At 40.1% G+C, this 25,360-nt stretch overlaps 1 protein-coding gene across 1 annotated transcript in view; it reads left to right on the plus strand.

Annotated features, from left to right (window-relative positions):
- Nucleotides 1–25,360, plus strand: part of SPTLC2 (serine palmitoyltransferase long chain base subunit 2) — a 74,665-nt gene extending 49,305 nt beyond the window's left edge. The window contains exons 10-12 of the mRNA XM_063332978.1: nt 18,247–18,382; nt 20,471–20,600; nt 24,628–25,360. Of these exons, the coding sequence (XP_063189048.1) occupies nt 18,247–18,382; nt 20,471–20,600; nt 24,628–24,747 (386 nt within the window). The 3' untranslated portion in view covers nt 24,748–25,360. The remainder of the gene's footprint in view (nt 1–18,246; nt 18,383–20,470; nt 20,601–24,627) is intronic.

Consider the following 25,360-nt stretch of genomic DNA (forward strand, 5'->3'; position numbering starts at 1 on the left):
AGAAAAGCTATATAGATTTTTCAGGTTGGGTGTGTGTGTTTGTTTTTTTTTTTTTACCATGCTAACTTATTAGTAATTCAGACTTTTGCAAAGCAATACTTGCGTCGTGACAGTTTTTGTACATTAGGCTTAAATAAAACACTGGTATGCAAAGTCTGTTTCACAGCCGTCCTTGAACATTGTTTATAACCAGAAGTTTTTTGGCAGCCCAGGTGTTTCCAGGTTTTGAGAGAAGAATCAGTCTGGCACAACTTTTTGCAGAGGTGGGCCTAAGGGGAGCTATGTCCTGCTGAATAATCCTTCCCTCTTCTCTATGTACTGCTTGTCCAGACTTCAAAGACCGCTTGAGGTCAGCAAATCATTTCCCTTAATTATCACACAGGGAGTCTGAGATGCTAATGGCTCCGTATCCCTGTTGTGTGTCGCTTTCTTATCTTATACAGAGGGAAAGGGCAGCTTTTAAAATCAGAGGGGGGGAGAAAGCACTGTAGCTTAAGTGTTAAACCTTGTGAAGGTTACTGCTACAAACCCAGTCGGTCTTAAGATCTCTTTTAAAGGCTGACAAATGTAAACACGTGCATTTTGCTGAATTGCTCACAGCCAGATTAGGCTGTTGGTATCCCTTTAGCTGTGAACTCCTGAGGACTGCATGGTGCCTTATAGAACAAAGAAATGGTCTGATGAAAAAGCTCTAGGTTCAGAGGGCCAATAATCTCTTCAGCAACCTGAGAGTGAACGTGTGGGAGGGGGGTACTGTTATGGGCAATGCATCAACTGATGGACTGCACAGAAGGGCACAAAAATGCACACACTTCAGTGACAAATAAGTGGCATGTCTCAAATGCCAGACGTGCACAGGAATTATCCTGGTATTAAGACAGCTGAAATGTTTCCATATTAAATTACAAATAATCCTGTCTTTTGGATGTACCAGAGTGTTGCGTGTTGTTCCTATTGTGGAGCAATACTTTAAACAAGAGAGATTTGAAAGAATACATTGACTATTTCCAAGGACGAGCTATTGGCTGTATTTTTATCACAATGCTGAAAATACCTAGTATTTTCTTTAAATGCTAGTTAGTGTTCCCATGATGTTGCGTACCAGTGGAGCCTTTAAAAAAATCTGTATTCCCCAAAACTGTACTGAAGTTCACCTTACAAAGCTCAGCAAAATTGACTGTTGGTACCTTGTGTGGCTTTTGTAGTTTGGCGGGGGGGGGGGGGGTGTCCCCTCTTGCTTCATTTGATTACACCTCAATGCAGATACCAGTCCATCTCCATGGGAAGAGGGACTAAAGGGTTTCAATTAATAAAATAGGTTAATTCAGTTGATGGCTTTAGAAAATTCAGATTAATTAGGAAACTAAAATGCAAACTAGAAGGGTCATGGTAAAACTACAGCAAAACTGTTCAGACATACTTGTCTTTAGAGTTGTATTACGTGATTTGATATGGTGTTAATTAGTAACTGGTATCACTTCTGAAGTCACTTACTGGAGGAGGAGGTTGATCAAGAGGAAGGTTCTGAACATGCTGCCGTCTAGTTCTGCCCTGGTGTAAGTGCTGACTGAATTAGCAGCTGATCATCTGTGCTGTGGTGTAGCCTATGTTCTTTGGCTCCATTTTTCCAAGTACTGTGTGTGAGTTAATATTGGTAGTTCTGAATGTATTTTCTTCGCATAAGGACAAATGACTTCAGTTGCCTTTAGCTTGATTGTTTGAATTCACTGGTGTCTGACAATGCAATATGTACTCAGTTTTCACTACTTTCTCATTAAAGTAGCTTTAATAACAGTGGGAACACTAATGCTTTGTAGATGGTGGAGATCTCAAAAAAGATGACTGTTGTATACTTTGTGTGTAATACAGCAAAGTTGGTGAGAACAATATTGTACAAAACAAGAACATCAGAAATGATTCATTATCAAAATGAAACTAATCGGCAAGTGTTAGGAAACAAAGGCCTCTACCTTGCAAAGGACATTGAACTTTCTCTTGGGTGCACCTTTGTATACTCAGCATGAGATGCCACATACCTGTGTCTGCGGGCTTTGCAAAAGCCTGCAAAATCTCCATCGAAGGCAACCGCATAGGTGCAAGAAGTGATCAAACTCAGAGAAGAGCTTTAAGCGTTAGTAAAAATAGAGCTGTATCTCTGTCTCTGTGGAAGTTTGTTGCTTGTGGTCTCCCTTGTGTTATGTCCCCACTGCATGTACTCATTAAGAAAGAACAACAAAGAGAGATTTTCCAGTGATGTTTATGAAGTTCTGGTGGGGATGAACCACAATATCCTAAGGTAAGAGCCACCCTTGCTTGTTCATACAGAGGAGGCAACTTGTTCTTTCCCTCTGAACCTTTTTGTTCATGCACATAATGTGCTGCTTATGAAAACTGAGAGATCTTGGGATCTTTCACCCTTTTTTTTTTTTTATTAGTTGTGGTCTTCTGGGTGGTAAACCATCAGCTACTGGTTCCAGCTCCTGGAGGTGATGAGCAGAAATGTATGTCAGTTGAGATGTGTGCAAAATCTTAACTGCTGTTCAATTGTTGTGGGTTGTTCTGTTTTCTCTTCTTCTATAATGCTTTGCCTGAATATCTTTTTCTTCTAAGTCTGTAAACCACGTGTAAAATACAATAGAATCTGAGTAGCATCCTTTAGGCAACTTCTGCACGAAGAAAATAGTGGGTCAGTCAAGAGTAAACTGGGCTAAGCCATCCTTTAATAATATTTGTTACAATCCTGGAACTAAAACTACATGAACATTTCCATTTGTTATTACATGTAATTCCTGGAAATGATCACGCTTGGGCTTGCAGCTCACCTTTAATTTCCCAGGCTTGATATTTATTCTAGCTTTTCAAGACGAACAAAATGTTCTGCTGTTGTGAATAGAGGATGTGTTTCTTAACCACTTCATTAAATATACTGTTGAAAGAAGGGGAAGCTGAAAGTCAAAATTTGGCTTGGAAGCAGACTCAGAAAACGCTTTGAGTGTTCAAATAATTACTGCTTTTCATTTGGCAGAGTCTGAAGCTGTAGGGGAAATTTAGTATGTAGTGAAATTTATCCAGTCTCTTGCATTGCTCAAAATGAAGGTACCATTTGGTTGTACTGTAACTTGTTTAATTACACTGCAAGGTCCAGTTCTCTGAATTAACCCAGTACAACTGGGATCTTTCCAGGTGTCAGAGGAATGCCAGCCTAGTGGTATTTCAATCTGGAAGAGACTGCTTTCATTTCTTTTCTAGCTTCATTTACTGACTAACCTTTAATTCTTTGTGCTTCACAACCCTTACCTATTAGGTTTCCTCCCAGAATAAATGTTGCTGCTCCTGCTTTTTAGATACAAGAATGCAGAGCCAGAAGCATACAGAGCAGTGAAGATTTGCCATAGTTTAGTTAAAAGACCGAGGACATAGGTGGCATTTTAAATGCAGTACAGCTTCTTTCCCTGTAAGACTTGTGATGGAAAACATCTATGCAAAAAGCTTTTAAAGAAGATTCAAAATGCCTCTTTATTTTTTCTAATTGTATATCATCAATGTCCTCGTGCTATGTTTTTAACAAATGGTCTCCTTTATTTCTATGATTCTAATGAACCCTGGAGCTGCACAGTGGGAGTCTGACAGACTGGAAGTTGCATTAAACAGTGTTGGGTTTTTATTGAAAACATTGTCCTTGGTTCAAAGGGAAGGTAATTATTCTGCCCTGGAATGATAGCAGCCCCTCCTTTATTGACAGCACACCATCTGGTTGTGATAAATTACATGGCCCTGGCAAGGCTTTAGCTTTTTGGTAGGAATGGGTGACCTAAAGGCTTCACGTCTAGCTTGGTAGAAAATCAGAAACATATATTGTTTATGGAAATGACATACTTCCCTGTCATTGGTCACAAAGCGTTTGCTTCTTTACATGTCCGTTAGATGTACCTCTAAAGGAGAATTTCAGAAAGGAGGACAGTGCATGGGATTTTTCAGGAGCTAATTCTTGCAGCGAGTTCAGTTCCACTAATCTGTTGAGGGAGAGCTTGAAAAAGTGACAATAAAATCTTGAGTATTTTGGGTATTGGCACCATTTATTGTACTTTACCACCCAAGGACTGTTCCTGTAGTTCTCACCTAGTAATAAGAACAGCGCAGATTATTAAAGGATTTTTCTCAAGGAATTATTGTACTTAAACTTGTTGGTTGCTGTAGCTGCAGGGAGGTAAGTTCCTCTTCTGAAAACTTGCCAAGGAGTCAGTTTGCATCTATAAGTAAAAGTTCAGAGTGGTGTTAAGTAGTTTGCTAACTAATTGGTCCTCCTGGCAACTACTACTTTTTCTTGCTGTCCCAGCCAAAGTATTACTACTTTTTCTAACCTGCCTAATTGTGATACGTTCAGGCTCAGTTCTGTGTTCTGACAAAAAAAAAAAAATCTGAGGGGAGAGGCAGCTTTGGTTCTCATAATATACAAATTATAACTCCACTCTAAGACAGGTTTAAATGCTTGTGAGTAGAACATACTGTGGTGTCTGATTTGCTGAGTATGTTGGCTGGCCTCCGCTTCCAGATTTTCTTTTATTTCACAACACAATTTTAAATTCTCTTGCCACACATTACTGCTTTTGCTTTAGAAATTTCCTCAATTTATTGGTTTTATTTGCTTTAAAAAAAAAAATAATCACAGCCACACCACAATGAACCTTATTCTTGCCAAGTTCGTTTGATACCTTTTGTGAGGCTAACTGCTGCAGAGGGAAGTGTGATCAACTAACTCTGCAAAGCGTTTTAGTCTGTCTTACTGGGGCAGAGGTAGCAGTAATACCACTCATTACTAGTTCTTGCTTTCCTACCACTTCTATTTTTAGAGCTGGAGTCCTTGCAGTTATATTTGCACAGTGTGGCATGAATAACGTTTATCTTAGATTTAGATGTAAAGGGAAAACACTTTGAACCTGGCTTTGCTATGCTTGTTATTTCTGCGCCTAGGCAGTTTGGACGTTCATGTGTGGATTGGCCACAGGTTAAAATAACTCTGAAGCCATGTTGAGATGTTACTAAAATCCAGTCAAGTATTTTATGTATAATGAGCAAAGTGCCCTGGCAAGTTTGACTCACTCTTTGGCTGCCAGAGTACACAAGAAGCGGATGTGTATTATTCTGGGGTTTGGCAGCTCGAGCCTTCACCTTTTGCGGGCAAAACACCTCAGCAGCTTCAAGCCATTTAGGCTAGATGCCTTGTATCTTATTATGTGCAGCATGTTGGTGAGCAGAAGTTGCAAAGTCCTCATTATTATTAGTCTCTCAAACTAATAGACTTGAAATTTCATCCTCTAGGCAGCTAAAAGTACACAAGGTAGGACTGAATTAATGTGGGTAATTTTAGCTGTTTTCTGCATCTAGTAAATGATAACTTTTTGATAATTTTAGGATTTATCAGAGGGAAGGAGTTCCTGAAAACTGAAACTGTGAGGGTGGTCAAACACTGGAACAGGCTGTCGATAGAGGTTATAGAGTCTCCATCTGTGGAGACAATCCAAACCCAACTGGACATAGTTCTGGGCAACCTGCTTGAGCAGGTGGATTGGACCGGCTGATTTCAAGACATCTATCTCTTCAATGTAAAGGACATCTTGAAAAGTGAAAGTGGTGCCTCCGACAGCAGTAACACCCTATTTTCAGCATCTTGGGACACTTTATATTTTTACACAGAGAATAATAAACCTGTAGAGCTTCTTTTACATTCCACAAATGCCTTTTCCGGTGCTGCTGTAGGACCATAGGGAAAGGTGCAGAGTGGATGTTTCCAGAGTCTTTGTCTGTGCGAGATGCATCCTACAATGTCCTCATTGCATTGACACTTCTTAATGTTATCAATTCCTGCTGCTTCATAGCTGATTTATGTCTGTTTGCTTGTGCACATTTCCAGCCTGTGGTCAGGGAAGCTGACTTGTCCTCTGACGACATTGTTTCTGATGGTTTTTGACAAGCCAATACAACATGGCAGTAGCCATCCTACTAGACCTGGCCTGCGAAGGGTAATTCTAGTGCCTCATTTCTTGAACAGACCATAGATATATTAGGTACTCCCAGATCTGGTTGTGCAGAACTAAGGAACTGTTCATCAAAGCATTGGGAACCTCTGTCTGGAGTTGAATGTCTGGAACATCTCTGTTACACTTATAAAGGATGTGCTAATTGGTAAGCAGGCAAGATTCAAGGGGACTTTCTTACCTTGCCAAGTAGGCTGTTTTGTGCCATGTACAAGCTGTTACATGTCCCTAGCTCAGCAGTTCTGGAGTAGCTGTTTGGTAACTGTCTTTCAAATCTATCCATTGGATAGAGGCTTCATCTGCCTTGGCCACTTATGTCTTCAAGATGCCATTCTCTACATTCAGTCACCCTGTAGCCCTGAAGTACCAAAGCAGTCCAACAAAGGTCTCTCCCCTAGTAAAAAAAGCTGCTTCTCTAAGGCAAGTTCCAGTTTTCACTCCTACTGTACTTACATGCCTCATCATGTCAACAGTTAGTTTCTCCTCCCTTCTATGAGGATTACTTTTCTGGTGATCTTCCTACAGAAGAATGACTGACAGCTTTTAGTAGTAGTTTCTTTCTTCTTGGTGATGTTTGACTTTCACCCAGGTCATGGTATTATCTTCTTGCATTTTTGATTTAAGCTTTGTACTTCAGAGCTGAAACTTTACTTCTCGTTATGGAGAGAAATCAAGTCTTGTCCAAGACTTCAGTTTGTCAGTGGCTGCAGTCCCTCATGGACTACTGGGATTAGTTACAGAAGATTCTTCTCTAGTAGTGGAAGCATATTCTGTTAAAATATTCTAACATAGCCTGAGCTAACTTTAAAAATGTCTTTCAGGCATCTGCAGGTCAGTCATCTCATGTTTTGGTCAAAGATTCATCAAAAATTCTGCCACTGGTACGGTATCTGGTAGTGATGCTACATTTGATAAAGTGGCCCTTTATTCATGTTATTTTTAAAAATTTCAACACACTGTTGGCTAATTGTAATGACAGAGAATGCTTGAAATCTTCTATCCTGTGGATTTGTAGATGTACCCTTCTTAAGGAATGTAAATACTTGATATGTTATTCTCATGCGTAGTAACCTCCCTCTCAGTCCTTAGTAGGTTACTGAATTCTGTGGTTGAGCAACTGTAAAGGACATGCGTAAGGCTGAATGTTAGCCTTGTTCCGGTCACCTTGGGGAAGATGCAAATTGCTACACAATTGTGCTAACTACATAGGCAGAAAGTTGATTACTGATGATGTATGTGCACCCAGAAGATTAAATGTACATGCGGACAAAATAATTGAAGAATTGAGTTATTAAGAAGACATTTTCCTTCTTGTAACCTTAATAAGTTTCAGCATGCAAAACCTTTTCAGCCACTCTTGCTCTGGGCGGAACTCTGACATATTAGATACTTCCCACTGCCGCCTCCATGGGTGGGAGCTGTAGGGTAGTTTGGATATGCTTTAAACCACGGAGATACCTTGTTCAACTATATGCAGAAATTGAGTAAGTGGGAGTGGTAGATAGCCCTTAAGTTCTGAATTGCCTGGCTGGTATGTATGTGAATCCTGTGGTCGCTCAGTAGAGATTTTTGGCTGGAGGTGTACGCCAGCGCGTCACCTTTCTACTCCCAGAGCTCTGCTGTTAACCATTGCTGCTTTGTGTTCGCTGTTCGTTTGCACAAAAATGGCACTGAGTCTAGGCAAAATAGTAACATTTGTAATCTCGCTTTAATGACCAAGGATTAATAACTTCTAATTTTCAGCATTTATAAACATCTCTAATGGAATTTACTTATTTTATGTATTTGTAACTATTACTAAATGGTTGGTTTACGCTGGTTTTAGGAGCCAACATTGGCCAGATTTGAGGCAGGATGGTCCGTTAACCCACCTTTTTTTTTTTTCCTGTGGCATCAGCAGCATTTATACTAGTTTAGTCTATATCTCTTTAAAGCTTGAGTTTTCAGGATCTTATAAAAGGGATTTTGCTGTCTCCTGTAGTTTGATAAACATTGGCTCAATTTAAATCAATTGGTTTTAATACTGCTTTTACTAACTCCTTAAAATGTTTATTCATGCTGGTCTCCTTTACACATGTATCTTATTTCAAAGTCCCTCTGCTAACATGATGAAGCCTGCTGTTTGAGACAAGAGATGACTAATCAAATAATTATAATACTGTCATGGCTGTGCATGGGTGAGCAGCCATTTTAGCTGATTTTATTACCTTGTCATTTTGTGACAGCTCTGTGTCATCGTATTGCAGAAAACTGTTGACATGATCTAAGACTGTTGTGTGCACTGCTGCGCAGAGATTGTCTCAGTTATAGAGAATTTAAATGATACACAGATCAGGGCAGTATAAAAAAATCAGACTTGTATTAATACAAATACTATGTTATTGGCTACAACGAGGTTGGGCAATACTACCACTGATGTTTGGACTTCATGTGCAGTCTGATCCGTCAAGGCTTTTTTGTGGTTACCAACGTAGAGTTTCTATTGATAGAATAATAAAGTGTGGACTGTGTGTTATTTTCAATAATAAGATCTGGGAAGGTGCTTCCATTGCGCTGAAAGGGTGCGTACTTAAAGGGGGCTATAAGAAAGATGGGGACAAACCTTTTAGCAAGGCCTGTTACAATAGGACAAGGGGTAATGGTTTTAAACTAAAAGAGGGTGGATTCAGACTAGATATAAGGAACAAATTTTTTACGATGAGGGTGGTAAAACACTTGAATCGGTTGCCCGGGGAGGTGGTAGATGCCCCATCCTTGGAATCATTTGAGATCAGGTTGGATGGGGCTCTGAGCAACCTGATCTAGTTGAAGATGTCCATGCTTGTTGCAGGGGGGTTGGACTAGGTGACCTTTAAAGGTCCCTTCCAACCCAAACTATTCTATGATTACACCCTTGACCAAAGTTCTTTTAAAACCTCTTTAAGTCAGTGTACTTTAAATGGTAGTTCTTTAACAGATCGTATCTTTCCAGTCACATCAAGAGACATGATCTCTTCATGGTGAGAGTGGCGTCTCTTTATGATGAAGTTCATGGTGCGAGCAGGCTGCCTTGGAGTTCTTCAACTGCAGCTGGTAGTTGCAAACAAAATCAGAAAGTGCAAATATAAAAATACTTCTCTGGGCTTTGGAATATGCCAAAGGCTTCAATCTCACCAGTATATATAAACTCAATGAGTACACAATACATGCACCCAGCTGTTTTTTGGCATGCCTTTAGACTCCACTGGAACTGTTTAGCTTGATAGCAAATGCAATGACAGATACTTAGTATTAGCATAAATTTTATTTCTCAGAGACCTTTCAGTGCCAAAAACATCAGCCATAATTTTTCTTTTCTCCTTTTTCCGTTTTTGAATCTCCTTGCCTTTAGCATTGCCAATTTTTAAAATAAAATTTAACTGTTTTCCTCTCTCTTTTAAAGCACTGAGCATTTTTACCGTCACCTCTGCAGTGGCTCATACGCGGTACCCTTGTAATCCAGGCAAATCCCCTGCATGCAGTCTTGTTAAAAAACCATAGGCACGGGGTTAACTCAGAATGGTCATGAGCCAAGCCCTTCACCACTTCTCCTAAAATAAATCGTTGCTAATGCTGCTGCCATATGGCCGACGAACATGAGCTCTCAGCGGTCTTTTGATTTCCTTGTTCATGCTTTCAAGTGTGCTGGCTCTTACACTGGGCTTCTCCCACGTTATTTGTAGTTTATCTCCCGAGCGGTGAACTTGGGAAGCACGTGAGTGTGGCAGAAGAATAAATAACTTGACTCAGCTGTCCAGTTAGCGCTTCCTTAGCGTCTCCTGGATGAATTGAGCATGGCTCTACCGTGGTGAGGTACAGGCATTTTTTTGGGGGAGTGCATCCTGACAGCAGGTCGCTGCTCCACAGAGGCAGACCGCAGCCACCCTCTGCGGTACCCGAAGGCGGCTGCGGTCTCCCTCTGTGCAGCAGTGGCCCCTAGTGGAAGATGCTCCGTCCTTCTGGTGACCCCAGACTCTAGACCTAAAGACTCATCCCGTAATGACTCTTCCTGTTTCCAAGCTTGTTTTAAACCTGGATCCCCCCCAGCAGTGCTGTGGGAAACCCCAGTGAGTCGTGCCTCTCTTCTGACTGGTTTGCCAAATACTAGAGTTTGAGCTATCAAACAGTAATACAATAGCACTGAGTTAAGGAATTATTCTAATTACTTTTTTAACTTTCTTGTTGTTTTGGCAGGTTCTGTTGGCATTTGCCTGTATGAGCTGGTGCTTTATGATGTAAAACTGGGGAATATAGTATTCTGACCCATACATTTTAACGTGTCTCTGTGCAATCTTGGGTTACGTTGTATAATTGTATATAATACTTTTCTGAAGACCAGTAATGAAAATCTGCAGGCGGCATCTGAAGGGAAGGATGTAAAATTCTTTCTGCAAATATTGGCAGCAGTGCAGTGCTCACACCTGCAAACTCAGAGGAAGCAGATTGGTACATGTGGAGCCACCTTGTCCCTGGAACTTAAACAATTGAGATAGGAAAAGTATTCTGAAAGATAAGTAATCTCTATGTACATGATGTACAGTAAAATTTTCTCTATTAGCTTTTAGAGTATGATCTCCCAGAAGAAACCAGTGAAAACTTTGCTTTCAAGCTCCTTCTTGGTTTTGAGCTGTTGTAATCTTTTTTTTTTTTTTTCTTTGAGGCTGAAAGAATAGGTTGCTATAGAAGGTGACCTTTGCCTTATTGCATAGGTGAGTGCTGCCTTTGGCAAGGTTGTGCATATGAATCAGTCTTGATCCCCTTTTCTGCCCTATTATGAGTCGTCTTTCTGACAGATGATGTTACAAGCCTCTTAAAATCAGCTCTGGCAGATATTACCATCCCATGTCCTTAAACATCTATTACAGGATTTTTAACAACATCGTGCTCTCCCTGTCTCTCTCAGTGCAACTTTTCCTTAAAAGGTAAAAGTGTTGACATTCAATCAATGTTGAATAGGAATTTTGTGCAGTGTTCTGGTGTTCTTTTAGTTTAAAACCTCACTCTACTTTCCCTAGTTTTCAGTTTACTTACTGTAGCCCTTAAGTAGGTACCACTTTGTTTTGAATCTGACTCTTGCTTCCAGTGAGATATTCTTAAGCGTGGTTGTCCTTTCTGCTACTTGGCAAATGCAAAATGCAAAATTTTTTTCTTTTTTCATTGTGCAAATACTGTTAGAAGTCATGCTTAACTTGTGCTTTTCAGGAGAAGCCTTAAAGAGGGAATTTTCTGTATCTTATATGAAAAACACGTTCATGGCAGTCAAAGAGTAGTAGTGCTTTTATGCCTTCTCAAAAAAGCAATTGGCTGGTGTGCATTTTCTTAATAATGAGGTATTTACAAGTATAGTGTCCAGAAAATGACTTATGTTAGCATTGCAAAAGATCTTCATAAGCCCTCAGGAGGCAACTTAGCTTCTGAAAGCTTAGTGGAGAATCTGTTAAATCAGCAGAAGAATATTGAGTTCCTGGTTGAGATTTGAAAAATCCTTGTTTCCAAAACAGAGTATGCTGAATTATGTCTTCCACTGAAACAGCCAACCAAAAGACAGAAATGTAGGAATAATAAACAGAATGGAAGTATAAGCCTTTGCAAAAACAAGGGGGTTTTAATGTGGAAAAATTTACAAGCTTGAATGTATTATAGCATCGTTCTGACTTGAAGAAACAAACTTCTAGAGAATGATATATGTAACCAAGTTTTCATCACCAGTTTACTTTGATTTAAACACTTCCAACTGTCCAAAAATATGGGTGCTTTGCAGTAGAAATTATCACTTATTTGCTTCTGTTTGGCCCATTGATAACAAGGTATATGGAGAAAGAGCTCTATTCGTGCTAGTGAAATAGCGCTTTATCTTTCACTGTCATTGATGCTGGTGCTCTCAGAAAAGCAACCATGAAATGTTGCAGCGTGGTCCATATCCTTTCCATGTAGGGTGAATTTAGACACCTTGTCATCTGTTTGGGGAGCAGGACATGATGGCATTACTTTGTTCTCTGTGCCTTCGTAATAGGTTGTGATTTCTTTCTTGCTGAGTGTTTTTTCTTGTTTTCAGTGATGGTTGGCTTTTAATTGCATACATGTCTGGTAAAAATGTTAGTAAGCTTGCGTGGTCAAGGTATTCCATAAAATTGGGTTGTAGGTTGGTGGTGTCATTTGGGAAGGATGGTGGGTGCTACAGAGCACACCCTTTCCATAAGCTCTTTTTATTCCATGCAAGAATATGGAGGTTCAGTTATTAATTAAGTAACTAGCAACTGTCAGTAAACATTACTGCTTACGTCATAAAATGCCTTTGAACATTGGTTCCTGAAAAAGTAGTTTGAGATCTGCTGCTTTGATGTCCTTTCACGCATAGGCTTGCATGTAGATATGTTACAGCATGAACTGTTATTGAGACACTGAGTAATTGGGGCAATAAATATGTATCACAAGTGGAATGATTCTGCATGTGCTGAATAGCAAGCTATTCTTATCAAGAGTTTTCTGTTATTCTAAATTTTTCATTTAATCATTAAAAGCAAAGATGTTAGCCTTCAACTGGTGTGCAGTATAAAGGCATGAAATTTCTCAGCTTAGCCTAGTTGTACATGTTGGCAACAACAAAAAAATAAGTTAAATTAAGACTGCTAGATTAAAACTGATGTGTTGAACAGCTACAAGATTAGTTAATGAAAGAATATATAGTAACTTCATCGTAGCTGTCTAGTGTGAACTGGTATTTGTTGACCAACAAGAGCTGTATTGCAACTTGTGCATACAGTTTACAGCTTCACTGCTGAGGAACGATTTTTAAAGATGTGTCTTACATTGCTTTGAAGTCTTTATAAGAACTAATTAAAAATATAAACATATAGCTTCCTTTGTATTGCGTCAAGTATCTTTGGTTTAGATCCCTAGTGTGACAAGCAGATAAAATCCTGCTTGTATTTTTTTGCCCATCTGAAGTTGGTTTGCCCCTCGAGTTCAGTGTCAGTCGGTAGTCTGTTTGTGTACAATGCAACATGCCTTTTATTTCTCAAGAAGCCTTGCTGATGAAGTGTTGCATTGTTTAGAAAGACAGATTTGTGATTGCTCTCCAATTACTGCCTAGAGATCACAAGAGGGGGCGAAAAACAAATACATCCTGGTTGAACTAAACTTTCTTTTGAGTCCAATACCATCTATGATAGTTTATTCATCAGTCTTAATAGATGACAGGAATGTTACAAAGATCTAATATTTGTAACTGCCGGAAATGCTTTGTTCTTTGTAGAGATTTTTTTTTTTTTTTTAACATGGAATAGAGAAGTTACACAGACCTCAGCTCTAAGAAGCGTCTGACTTTCTATTTTATTTTTTCAAAGACTAAGTTCATCCTGGCCTTGCAAAAATTTTTAATTCCTGAACAATTGTTGTGTGTTTATTAAACTGCCTTTTGCAAATGAGGGTTGTCTGAGAATCCTTGCAGTATTTGGACTGTTAGTTTAAGCATGAATTTCTATGATGTAAAGAGCAGCGAGGCTAAATACAGGTGAGTTTCTCTGTTTATATGCCTCGCTAATAAACCCATTGCAAGAGGAGTTCAGATTAGGTGTGGTGGAATGTGCAACCCCCTTTTTAACCCGCAGATAACTATAGTAAGTATCAACTTAATTTCTGCTTCAAGAAGAAATTTGCTTAAGTATCTCCTAGGTAATGTTTTTGCTATAACTTCTGTCTTTCTGAGCAATGTGACCTCTGAAGTAGAGGCCTTCACAAGTGATGAAGTATTGTTCTTCTAGTCTGTGGGAATTTGTCCTGGCAGAGATACTAATTACTTTCCACTAGGGTTGTGGGGAATTTGCATCTCCTGTATCTTTAGATTCTTAATGGAGTGCTTTCTTTAGGGTGTTGGAATATATATTTTTTTTTTTTTTCAGGGAGATGCTAACTGCATTTTTTTTTAAGAATATTGCTTGCCTTATATATGTGCCTTTCTAAGATTTGATATGCCATATGGTAAAATGTCAGAAAAGAAAAGTACTCTTACTCAGGACAAATCTAGAAACGCCATCTTTTGAAGCTTGTTTAGAAGTGGGCAAAAGTTTGCTGTTCATTTTGGAAAGTATGTGCTAAGTATTGGAGGAATGGTAAAAGTACTCCAGTCGATCAGCCATTACTTACTGTATTGGCTCAGCTGGTGGTACTGAACCCTTCTGCTGCAGAAGCTCTAAAGCCTGACTTGTGTGTTCTGTTAAGTCTAGAGTTAAGTTGCTTAGGGTTTATGAACGCAAAGGCATAGATCTAGCATTCTTGGTCATGTAAAGTAAATAAACAATTCCGATGTTACAGGCAATGCCTTAGAGCAAAGGTTTGAGAGGAGCTCTGAGTGACTTAGCCAGCAAAGCTCCTGCTGATCTGGGAGTTCACACTTGGTTATTAGCACCTGGGGCAGGAGACCTGCAACTCTGTCCCACCTATTCTGCATTTAAGGTGTACAGTAAAGCAAATGTCGGTATGAAAATGAGCAATGCCAATTTAAAGTGACTGCCTGTTATCTTGGGCTGGTATTAGGTTATGTCAAGTAAAAGCACGTTCCCCTTCACAAACTCTCAGCTATTAAATATTCAGCCCATCTTAGCTATCCAAGCAGAGGCAATTGTTGCATTTCTTTTATCTGTTTTTTTCCTTCTCTGCAGAGCCCACACGGCTGCAGCAATGAGTTGAGAGTGTTTCTCCCCTTTAGGTGGCATGTGACCTTTACTTCTGACACAATGGCAGCATGTTCTTCAGGGGACACGCGTGGGCTTTAGACTAAATGATGCCCAGGCTGCTGCAAGTGAGGAAGTGTTTTACTAAATTGCAAGAGCAATCTTGTTATGACTGCAGTAAACTTGTAAAAGGGTATAAAAAGCAAAGGAGAAGTTATTAGTTAATCCTCTAATTCCAGGGTAGGTCTGTCAGTAGCTAGTTTAAGCCATTTACAGGACCCATAAGGGACTCCAGATCAGTTGCTCCGATAAGGGGTTCTAGTTTCCTTGCCTTTTGAAGAACTCGGTTCCAGTAATCCTCCCTTTCTTCCCCCTTTCCTTCCCTCCCTGAAGGTCGTCACATTCCAGTTTCCTAGATGAAAGGATGTTACCAGAATCGTTGCACAACTCCTATGCGAGAACAATTGGCAGGGTGCTGTCTGGGCCGGCCTTTTTTGCATGGTCTTAAAAATGGAGCTGCATACTGCCAAGAAAGCCAGCTGCCAGAGGATTGCTGCAGTCCTGGCAGCCTTTCTAGGCCTACAGTTGAGCAGATAGGGACAGGGCTCTGAACTTCAGAAGATGTTTGGGCCAAGAAGGGAATTTGAGGTCCTGTCTGAATGCTCAAGCACTGTTTGGGTCCAGGTGGGATTAGCAGTGGTACCTAGGCACTGCTCTCTTCAGGCACTGCTTGGTTTGTCTTTGTGGTCCTAGAAAACATGGTAAAAACTGTAGTAGCGGTTAACAGCCTGCTACGCTAGTGTGTACCAGTGGGGCTGAACCAGAAAATGTTACCAGGGCTGAACACTGGGTGTCTGCTTGCTGCATAATGCTGCCAACCCTATTCAATTGGCACATGGCATCCCACTTCTAAATGAATAGGAGGCTAAAGATGTTGGAAGTGCAGAGGAGAGTAGTTGTGTGGGATGCAGGCAGAAAGGAAAAGCAGAGAACAAGGAACCTGCACCCAGTTCTTGTTCGATTCCTGGTGCTTTGCTTCACCATGACTACAGTCCTCCTCAGAAGATGGTAATGACACGTGGTGGGTAGTGAGAAGACACCACTGAATAATATGTTTTCATGTTCTTGGTAATATTGTTGTAGGCTTGGTGACAAGTTTTTAGAGAGGTAATAATTTCATTAAATTAACTGATGGTTCTGGAGCGAAGTAAAAGCTTGATAGGCTTTCGAGACCCACAAACCTGAAGAAGGCAAGTGTCTTTCAAATCTGCCAGTTGCTGTTGTAGGTGATTACATCTCTGAAGAGAACTGAAAGACTTGCGCATGAAACTTGTTTACAATCTCAAAGCACTCTTCAATCTATAAGGACAAATCTAGAATCATAAACTCTTTTTATGGGAAAGAGTTTAAGGAAGACTGTGAAGCGGCTGCCAACTACAAATTAAGGCTGCTCTTTAATCTTTAGCCTGGAAGGCTCACAGCAACTTGGAAAAGGGTATGAAGTGTAGAGGGGAAAACTATAAAGATGCTGAAGTTCCTTCTGCTTGAAGCACTGTAAACTCCATGCTTTATGGGAACACAGAGCGAATGTATGTATGGGAGAAGGTGCATTCCTGGTCGTGGGAGAAGGGCTGATCTACAGCAGTTGTATCCAGCTGTGTACGTTGCCTTGGTATTCTCATAGTGGTGAAATCTCATGTGTATTTTTGTGGGATTGTATGTCACTGACTTTAAACGTTGTCAGAAGCTGCGCATTTTTGTACATGAGACATGCGGATGCAGCTTTCTCAGAAGGTACCATAGTAGCTTTTTTATCCACGTAGATTGCTCTGGACCCTTTTGTTTTTATTGATTGTCTCAATGTTAGAAATGCAAGTGGACTTTTGGCCTACTATCTGTAGTATCTTGCAGTAGGCCTGTTTCTTTTTATTTTGTTGTTTTGTTTGTTTGGGTTTTTTTCAGCTTCACTTTGTGGGGTATTTAAAATAAACAAATAATTGGTCTGAAAATATAAGAGAAATCTGGATCTCCACCAGAGGATCTGATCTGATGAGAGCCAATAAAAAAAATAAGTTTCATAAGCACAAGATGCCTTTGTGTTTTACTGAAATCTTGCTGTTTTTTGAGGAAGAGGAATTAAGCATCTGCAGAAACTCTGGGGGAGAAAAGATTAAGAAATAATGCTGTTAATGGAGGAGAAGAGATGTCTTAAGTGGCAGTGAATGCTGTTAAAAATACCAGCTCCTACCCACTAACGATAGGCCAGGTTTTGCAAACTTAACAGGTTTCATCCTTTTTTTTTCTCATGTTTTGCCTTTGATGGGATTTTGCCTTTGATTGCTTGGTTGTGGGTGGAATGTCTGATACTCTTGGCTACGAAAACTATATAGGTTCTTAAAATTACATTTGTTTTGGCCTGGAGCAGAGCTACGTGGGTGTTGGATGTTCCTTTTGGTTAATCACCTTGTGTTATCTACAACTTTAAAGGAAGACGATTAATATCTAGCAGCCGACTTCGCTATGTGGCATGGATCCGCGCTGCTGTAGATTCAATGCTTCAGTATGAGTCACCCATCTGGTGAAGGCAGTGTTTGGATAATCAATTATCCAGAAATATACTCTGTGGACCAGAGACAAGTGATTACGAATGTTACTTATTATATTCTCATCAATGGCATAATGCTTAATCTCTTAAGCATAGAGTATTAGTTGATCAGAAATGCATTATCATCTGCTTAGGTGAGATGATGTGGATCTTTTTCTGTGCAATACAGAAACATAGTACACTGTGCTAGGCTAGAATTTAATTAACTGATAAATAGGTTGTCCTATGCATATCTGAATAGCTGGAATATTTAAATTATACTAGGTGCCTGATGTCCTGTGTACTAATTTTGACAAATGTCAAAAAAAATCCATACAGAATTGGCTGAATACATGATAAATTGGCTGCTGCTGCTTATGCAAAGTGAGCTGGATTATCAGAAGTAATCGGTTTAATTTAAACCCAGCTCATTTTAACTGAAAAAAAGGTTAGGGAGCAGCCACGTGAACAGTTCAGCAAGTAGATCTAAGGAGGAAAATAGTAACTTCCATTAATACAGACAAGCAGGATAAAACGCAGTGAACAGCCCCAGCTGATTCAATAGGTTTCCATGAATTATTCAAAGTGTAAGCAAACTCTTCTTCAAGATGCAGTTACCGGTGAATTCTGAGCAAATTTTGAATCTTGTTTAAAAGTGGGTAACTGCCTTGTTTTGCCAGGTACCTGTTGATGAAAAACCTGATATGGAAAAACTAGGGAGTGCTTGGACTTGATGGTTGTGCCTGTCTTAGTCCATTCAGCTACAGCCTTGTCAGAAAATGAGTGATGCAAATTCTAGTCTGCATTTAATTTTAACACTTCTGTAAGCACAAGTGGTGCATTCATAGTTTGTACATTAGCTAGAGGTCTTGTGTTGCAGTTACGCGTGTGACTTATGACTATGGTGTTCATGGTCTTATCTTAATTTCTTTTCTAGGGAAAGCGCGTGTGCAGCAGCTAGCAGAGAACACGAGATACTTCAGGAGACGACTGAAAGAGATGGGCTTTATCATCTACGGAAATGAAGATTCCCCTGTTGTGCCTCTGATGCTGTACATGCCAGCAAAAATTGGGTAGGTTTAACTGGGTAACTTCTCATCCATCCTCTTTAAAGCTAGAGTGGTACAAGAATATTAAGACTTTTCCAAATATAAGAAAACGCTAACTTGATTTTTGCTTTTATGATCATTGCTGAGTCTTATAAAACATGGAAACTTCCTGTAAGTGACCCTGAGAAAATCGAGGCTTGTAGCTTGGGGCAGCAAGAAAACACTTCAGGGAAGCAATTTTACTGCTACATGCCATGTATTAAAATTTGGGCGGTTTTTTTTCATTTTACTTATGTGTAAAGTGTATATAAGTGCTAAAGAGAGGCTGAAATTGAATGGAAATTAACATTAAAAATCACCAGAGGAATCTTTCAACCAGCTCCTGGATCAGAAGCAGACAGCATTTCCACAGATGAACTCTGAAAACTAGAAAAAGAAAAAGCAGGGGGGTGGGACATGATGGGACACAACAACCTGTATTTGATGAATCCCAAGTTTGAGGCCTGGATTTAATAGGTCAGGTATTGTTACTGTAAATACTAATAGAACTGTAACACATAGCTTTATAAAATGCTTATGGAATTGTGGGCTGTTGTGTGGATAATTAAGGCTAAACTTCTGCAAGCAGGATATAAAGTATACATTAAAATTTTTTGCAACATGAACAAAAGCCTGATTTCAAGGACAACTTGGCTTTGATAGCTGCTCTTCAGTGTCTGCGTATGATGATGCGTTCAACCAACGCTTTCAAATTTGGAAAGCATAGCTTCATTTTAAGCCGTACTGAATATCTCTAGTGCTCTTCTAGCTCAGTTAGACTTCAGTCCGGCTAAGCACTGTGGCTCTGTGAGGGAACAAACATCATCTAGCACTCTCTATGAAGCTAGATACAGTCTTCCTGCACCCTTCTCAGAATAACCCGATTTAAAAGGCCTGTAACCTTTATGGGTGTTGTAGAGTCTGCAGTGTGCACCACCCAGCACACAGGGGCATACTGTTTCTGCTGCCCAGCTGCCCTACCAGTCAGTACAATCTTTTCCCTGGAAATGTTCATGGAAGTATTTATTAGCTGAGCAGCTGGGCCAGTAACTTACTTAAAAACGAGCAAGAACACAGAGCTCGGATAAGACTTGGCCCTCAGGATCTACATTGGGTCTAGTTCATCCTTTCTTTGTCTCTTGTAGTCTGTTCTTAAAATAGTTTGAGAATAATAAATGGATAAAAATGAAGTGTATCAGGATGCACCTCCATAGTTGTAGCAGAAGTAAAAGGCAGAAAATTTAAAAACCTAGTAAAAGGATGTCATTTTTATACATCCTTATAATCATACAACCTTTATACATCCTTGAATTCATTGCTACTTCTTAAGACAAAGTTCAAAAAGGATTAACCATTTTCTGTGGCCTGTGGAAGCACCCAGAATTGCACTGGAAAGGATCTAGATCTTTGTGCCTCTCATCTCACGTAAGTCACAGCCTCTAATTTTTTTAGTCCATATAAGAATTAATTTTGTTGAAGATGCTGTGTGACAGTTATATGAGGTTTTTGCACCTTCCTTAAAAATATTTGGTACCAGATTACATTATCTCAATTTACTGTGGCAATTCAATGGTTCCCATGATAGGTATGCAGAAAGTGGTCCATATTGTGACACCATAATGTGCTTTAATTGAATTAAACTGATGAAAACAAACCATCTTGAAAGTGCAGAAGCGTCTGCTTTGGAGGATTGCAGCCTGGGGGATTCCTTGTACAATCAAACTTCTGAGCCAAAATACCTGTTTCCTATTGGAAAGATTTCCAAGCTTAAGTTACAAATCCCTTTAGAAACAGCCTGCTAAAGACCAGCCTCTGCCACATATAATCTTTCAGCTTTGTTAGAACTTAATACAGTGAAACCTTTTGAGGAGGACCACCTTGGGATTGAATTAAAAAAGGCTTTTGTGAACAGGTGTTTTGCCTCTAAAAGAAAGCACTGGTAGCTCCAAATTGTGGTCTTACAGGCTTGCTTCAACAAAGGCCTGTATGGGTTAACGTACTGAGACCTTCATGCTGCTGTTGCTTTGCCTCCACTGGTGTCATGCTGACGATCTTTCTTGTTCTCTCTGGCAGTGCATTTGGGCGTGAGATGCTGAAGCGGAACATCGGTGTTGTGGTTGTGGGGTTCCCTGCCACCCCCATCATCGAATCCAGAGCCAGATTCTGTTTATCTGCAGCTCATACCAAAGAGATGCTTGATACGGTAAGTGTCTTGTCTTCCTTTTGCGCGTGCCTTCTATAAACATATACAACAGTTGTCTATTTTTTTTGTAGACTGGTTCAACGTTTGGTACGCAAACTAGTTGAACCTAATGTTCAAAGCCCTGTGTAGTACAGCTGGCAGTGACTCCATCTCTCTTTCCTTGCTTCGACAATGCAGAATGGCTCCCTACAGTAAATCTCAGGGACTTTCTTTTCCTATTTTAAATGACGTGAGAGAGAGAGTCTTGTTCCTTTGAGACAATGCTTATTCCCCTCTTAAGAGGCTCTACCTTCCACTGAATCTTTTCACAGCAAAAATTCTGCTTCTTCTGACCCTAGATGCAAGAAGGTAAGGAGAAAAAAAAAAAAAAGCCTGAGAACCTCCAAAACATCTATATTCTTCTCAAAAGCAAGTGCAAACCTCAGCACATGATTACCAGTGAAAATTTTTATTGCAAAGATTACTATTCTACTTCCTGTTTACAGCTTCACAGCACTGTGTCTTAAATGATCCTGTCCTAAGTGAGTCTGTGCCATGTACAATGCCCTAATGACTCCTGCCCGCACTGTTTTGCAGGAGTGGGTGGTGGTGGAGGTCTTCTCTAAGGAGGCCTGCATCCTAGTCAGGAGATGCTGCCTTCAAAATTAAGGATGGAAGTTACTCTCTGACTCATATCATTGAAAGGGGATTATAGGAATAAGACTGACAATCCTTATTATGTGCTGGATTGGTAACTACATTCATTTTTGAGTTGTCTGAATAATCCTCTTTGATGAACATGTACATGAGCTGTCTTCGGCTCTGTCAAAGTCTTGCATTGTATATTTTTTTTTTTAACCCCTTTGCTGTTCTGTGACTCAGAACCTAAGCTAGGTTGAGTCACGACCTTGGGCTTCAGGAGAATAGACTTTGTCCTGTTCAGAGACCTGCTTGAAAGAATCCCATAGAATACAGTCCCAGAGACAGGAGGTGTCCGGGGCAGCTGGTTGATTTTTGATTTCCTGCTTAAGAAGTTCCTTCCCAGCTACTTGTCCTACTACTCTTCCCGTAATTATCCCAATTCAGTTGTTTCTGTTCCAAATAAAAATTCTGAAACAGTATGTTTGGAGAAGGCCCTCCCCTTCCTTTCCCCCTGTATAAAGTGAATAGTATCACGGTCTTGGCTCAGAGCGTGGTGATAGAACCGAGTGCATTGACGCAGATGAGGGAGCATAACTTCTGGCCAGGTGGATGTGAGGGGGGGACGAATGGGAAGGAGGTGGGAGGAAGGAAAAGAAAGAAAACAGAAGTCTCTGAAATCATATTGCTGCAAACTGAGCTACAGCTGAAACCAGGCAAACTTGATGTGCTGGCACTACCTGAGCAATTGTGCAATCTTGCTGTTGGTTAGATCCTTGGTCTTCTCTCTTAGTAATTAGCTGGAGTCTTTACCATAACAAGCTGCTTTTGCAGGGTATATATAAATACTGTACTTACTCTCTTCCAAAACCAATCTGTAACTTATTACTCTGGTTAAAAAAAGCTCTTTTCCTGTCAATTCACTTACAAGTCTTTCTGCTTTCCAAAAAATGTTTCAAGCTTTGTGTGTTTAACTCTGAATACTCATTTCTAGAGTACCTCTATGGGTGCTAAATGCTGTAAGTGGAGAAAATGCTTGTTTAATATATTTGGGCTTGTCTGCCTAAGAAAATTAATCCAAGGCAAAACGAGGTGTGAATTTTGAAGTGAATGAAGAAATCCTGATTTAGCTCAGTATGTGGAGGCTTTGTTCCAAGTTAGTGTAATCCACTTTAAGGTTCAAAACAGCTGAATGCTCTGAACCTGGAACATTGGCAAGAGGAGTTAATAAGGAGCAAGTCTTTGTGTCAGTGACTTTGTGTTGTGTTTTCTTGTGATGCAGTGAAAGGGGATTGATTTCAGGCAGCTAATCATTAAGGCAGCCTTCAGATCTGATCCCTCTGCTGAACTGTGGCAACAATGTCCAGGAGGAAGAATAACTGAAATGAATAGACTTGGAGAGAGCTGGCAGAGAGCTGCTTCTGGTCAGTGACAGAGAGGAGAACTTGGTAGCCCATCTGTGTGTACATGGATGCTAACTAGGGCTGATATGGCTTTTTTTTTTTTAAACAAAATTTATCCAGGTTTGGAGCACAGGGGAGAGAAGCTTGTCTTGTAAATGCTGATATTTGTAATGCTTCCTTGTTCTTATTAAATAAACCCACATGATGGGGAACAGTTCTCAGTTACAATTTTAACCGTTTTATGTAAATAAAACTTCCTTGCCTGAAAATATTTGGCTCAGGATCAGAGTGAAGTCCCTCATAACCTGCATCCCTGTGGGCTGGTGCTTTCTTTTCAGTGATGAAAAATATATTACACTCTCCTGAAGTCAGAGTTCACCAATGCCATTTCCTTTGTAGTCTTTGCTGGTCACGTGGTCCCTCTTGTTTTAAATTAATAAAATCCTAAATCTGCATTCAAGAATAACAGTTAACAGACTCTTTCAACAGAAATTCAACCTTAAATTGCTTCCATATGAGATCTTTACTTAAAGCTCTGGCAAAAGGTGCCCATGCTTTTGTTTTGTTTTGTTTTTACTGAGGTCCAACTTCTGGGTTTGTCATTCCCCTAGATTTTAGAGTGGAGAGGTTCTTGTTGCCAGATATAACAAGCATGAGGGGCCATTGTTTAAAGAAACAAAAACTTGAGCTATCCATCCAGGAAGGAAAAGCATGTAGGGATATTAACCCCCGTCTGCCAATTATTCTCAAGAGACAGGCATTTGACCCAGAACATGTTAAAATTGGAGCATTAATATTGAATTAGTGGCATTCTGAAGGATTGCTGAATGTATGTATCTGGATAAATTTACAGTTCGAGGGAGTGTAGAATGTCAGCCTCTGAGTTCAAAACTCACATTGGACTTGGAATTCATCTTCTGAACTCATTTCTTTGTCACTTACCTATATAAGATAATTAACATCACGTACTCTTGCAGATTTGTCTGCAGCAACTGTTTTATTGTGTACCTTGCTCCTGTTCTGTAGGGAAATGAAGTTTAGGGTTTGGCTTTTAACAAACCCTATTGTGAACCAGTGTCTTATCAAAGAGATTGCAACATAAAGAAAGTATGATAAACTGAGCCGGGACTTTCCTCATTTCTAACGCTAGCAGATGTTTGATCTCTGTTAAACTTCATAACATTTGCATTCAGGTCAAAACGGTGAAAGGTTTTGTTAGCTCACTAGCAGTGTTCTGGGACATCAGTTGCCTGAATGTTGCCTTTGTGGCAACCTCAGTTGGTGGGACTTGCTTTCTAGGGAGAAAATGCTTGGGATCCTAACCAGAATAACTTTTTTTTTCATTCCTTGGATTGGCTGGCAAAAACCTCCCAGACAATGTTGGTTACAATACGGAGCTTGCATCTCTAGTTGCATGTGGACCATGCAAATTAATCAAATGTAGATACAACAAATGCATCAATAGAACTTGTTAGCACAATATTGCCATTTGCCTTTTGCGATCTTACAGTTTAGAAAATACAGTAGATCAGAGATGGTATACTAACACACATGTTGTTTTCATACTGAATGATAGATAAAGAGGAGTCAAAACTCCGCATACACTTATTATTTTTTTTGCTTCAGTTTTGTTACCTCCAGGAAGGCAGGAATGTTGTTCTCAGTTTTTCTGTCTATGAATAGTCATGGATTTTTTGGAGATGACTGTGAAGTTTGAGTTAGTATTGCTGGATATTTTGATCCTGCCTTGAAAGTGGGGTAGTCAGGTGGGTGCAGAGTCACTCTTGGTTAAGCGACCAGTGCTTCTCACTTGGTCTTGAGATTTCTGAATGCTAAAATCAAAACCAAATCCTACACACCTCTGAAACTACAGACTTCTAGCACAGGAAAATCTCACTGAAGTAAAGTGTCTGTCGGAGTAGTCTGCAGGCATGCAAAAAGGAAGATGTGCTGATAAGTTCCTTGCATCTGTCTCCTCTGCTGATCTACTGTGGTCTCTTTCTCAGGCTTTAAAAGAAATCAATGAAGTTGGGGACCTTTTGCAACTGAAATATTCCCGTCACCGTTTGGTACCTCTCTTGGACCGTCCGTTTGACGAGACAACATATGAAGAAACTGAAGACTGAACTCCCTCCATGTGCCTTGATGGGAGGGACACACCCCGTGGGACACTCCGTGGCACGCAGGCCACAACGTCCATGAACAACACACTTATGACTGCTTAGAATAAAAGACATTTCCTCACAATACTGAAGTGGCCACATCAGCTCTAAATGGCATTTTGTAAATAGGGAGAGGAGAAAAAAAAAAAAAGCTTTGATTCCCGTGTCTTTGGGGTCCGGCCCTGAAGGTGCTTGGCTTTGTTTTTTTCTTGTTGCTTTTTTTATTTATTTGTCTCAATGAGTTCACAGCAACCCAAGTTGGCTGTGGCTGATCAGCTCAGACTTTGTAGGCACCATTGGCTTCCCAAATGCTGGCTGAGATGTTGTGAGCATGTGTGACGCTGGCATGGCAGCATTTCCAGTGTCACTGCTAGGTGTCTGACCTTCCCAGTAAGGAGTGAGCTGACCTGTCTGTTCTTGGAGACTTCCTAGAGAAACTGTTGATTGCTAACTTTGACATACTTAACAAGATGGATAATCAACCAAAGTTTTTTTTTTTTTTCTTTTACAGTTACTTGTGTTTAAAACTTGAATTTAGCCTTTTTAAAATAAATGTGTTGTTGACATGTCACTGACA

The sequence above is a fragment of the Chroicocephalus ridibundus genome, chromosome 4, assembly GCF_963924245.1.
Source record: "Chroicocephalus ridibundus chromosome 4, bChrRid1.1, whole genome shotgun sequence".
Lineage (NCBI taxonomy): Eukaryota > Metazoa > Chordata > Aves > Charadriiformes > Laridae > Chroicocephalus > Chroicocephalus ridibundus.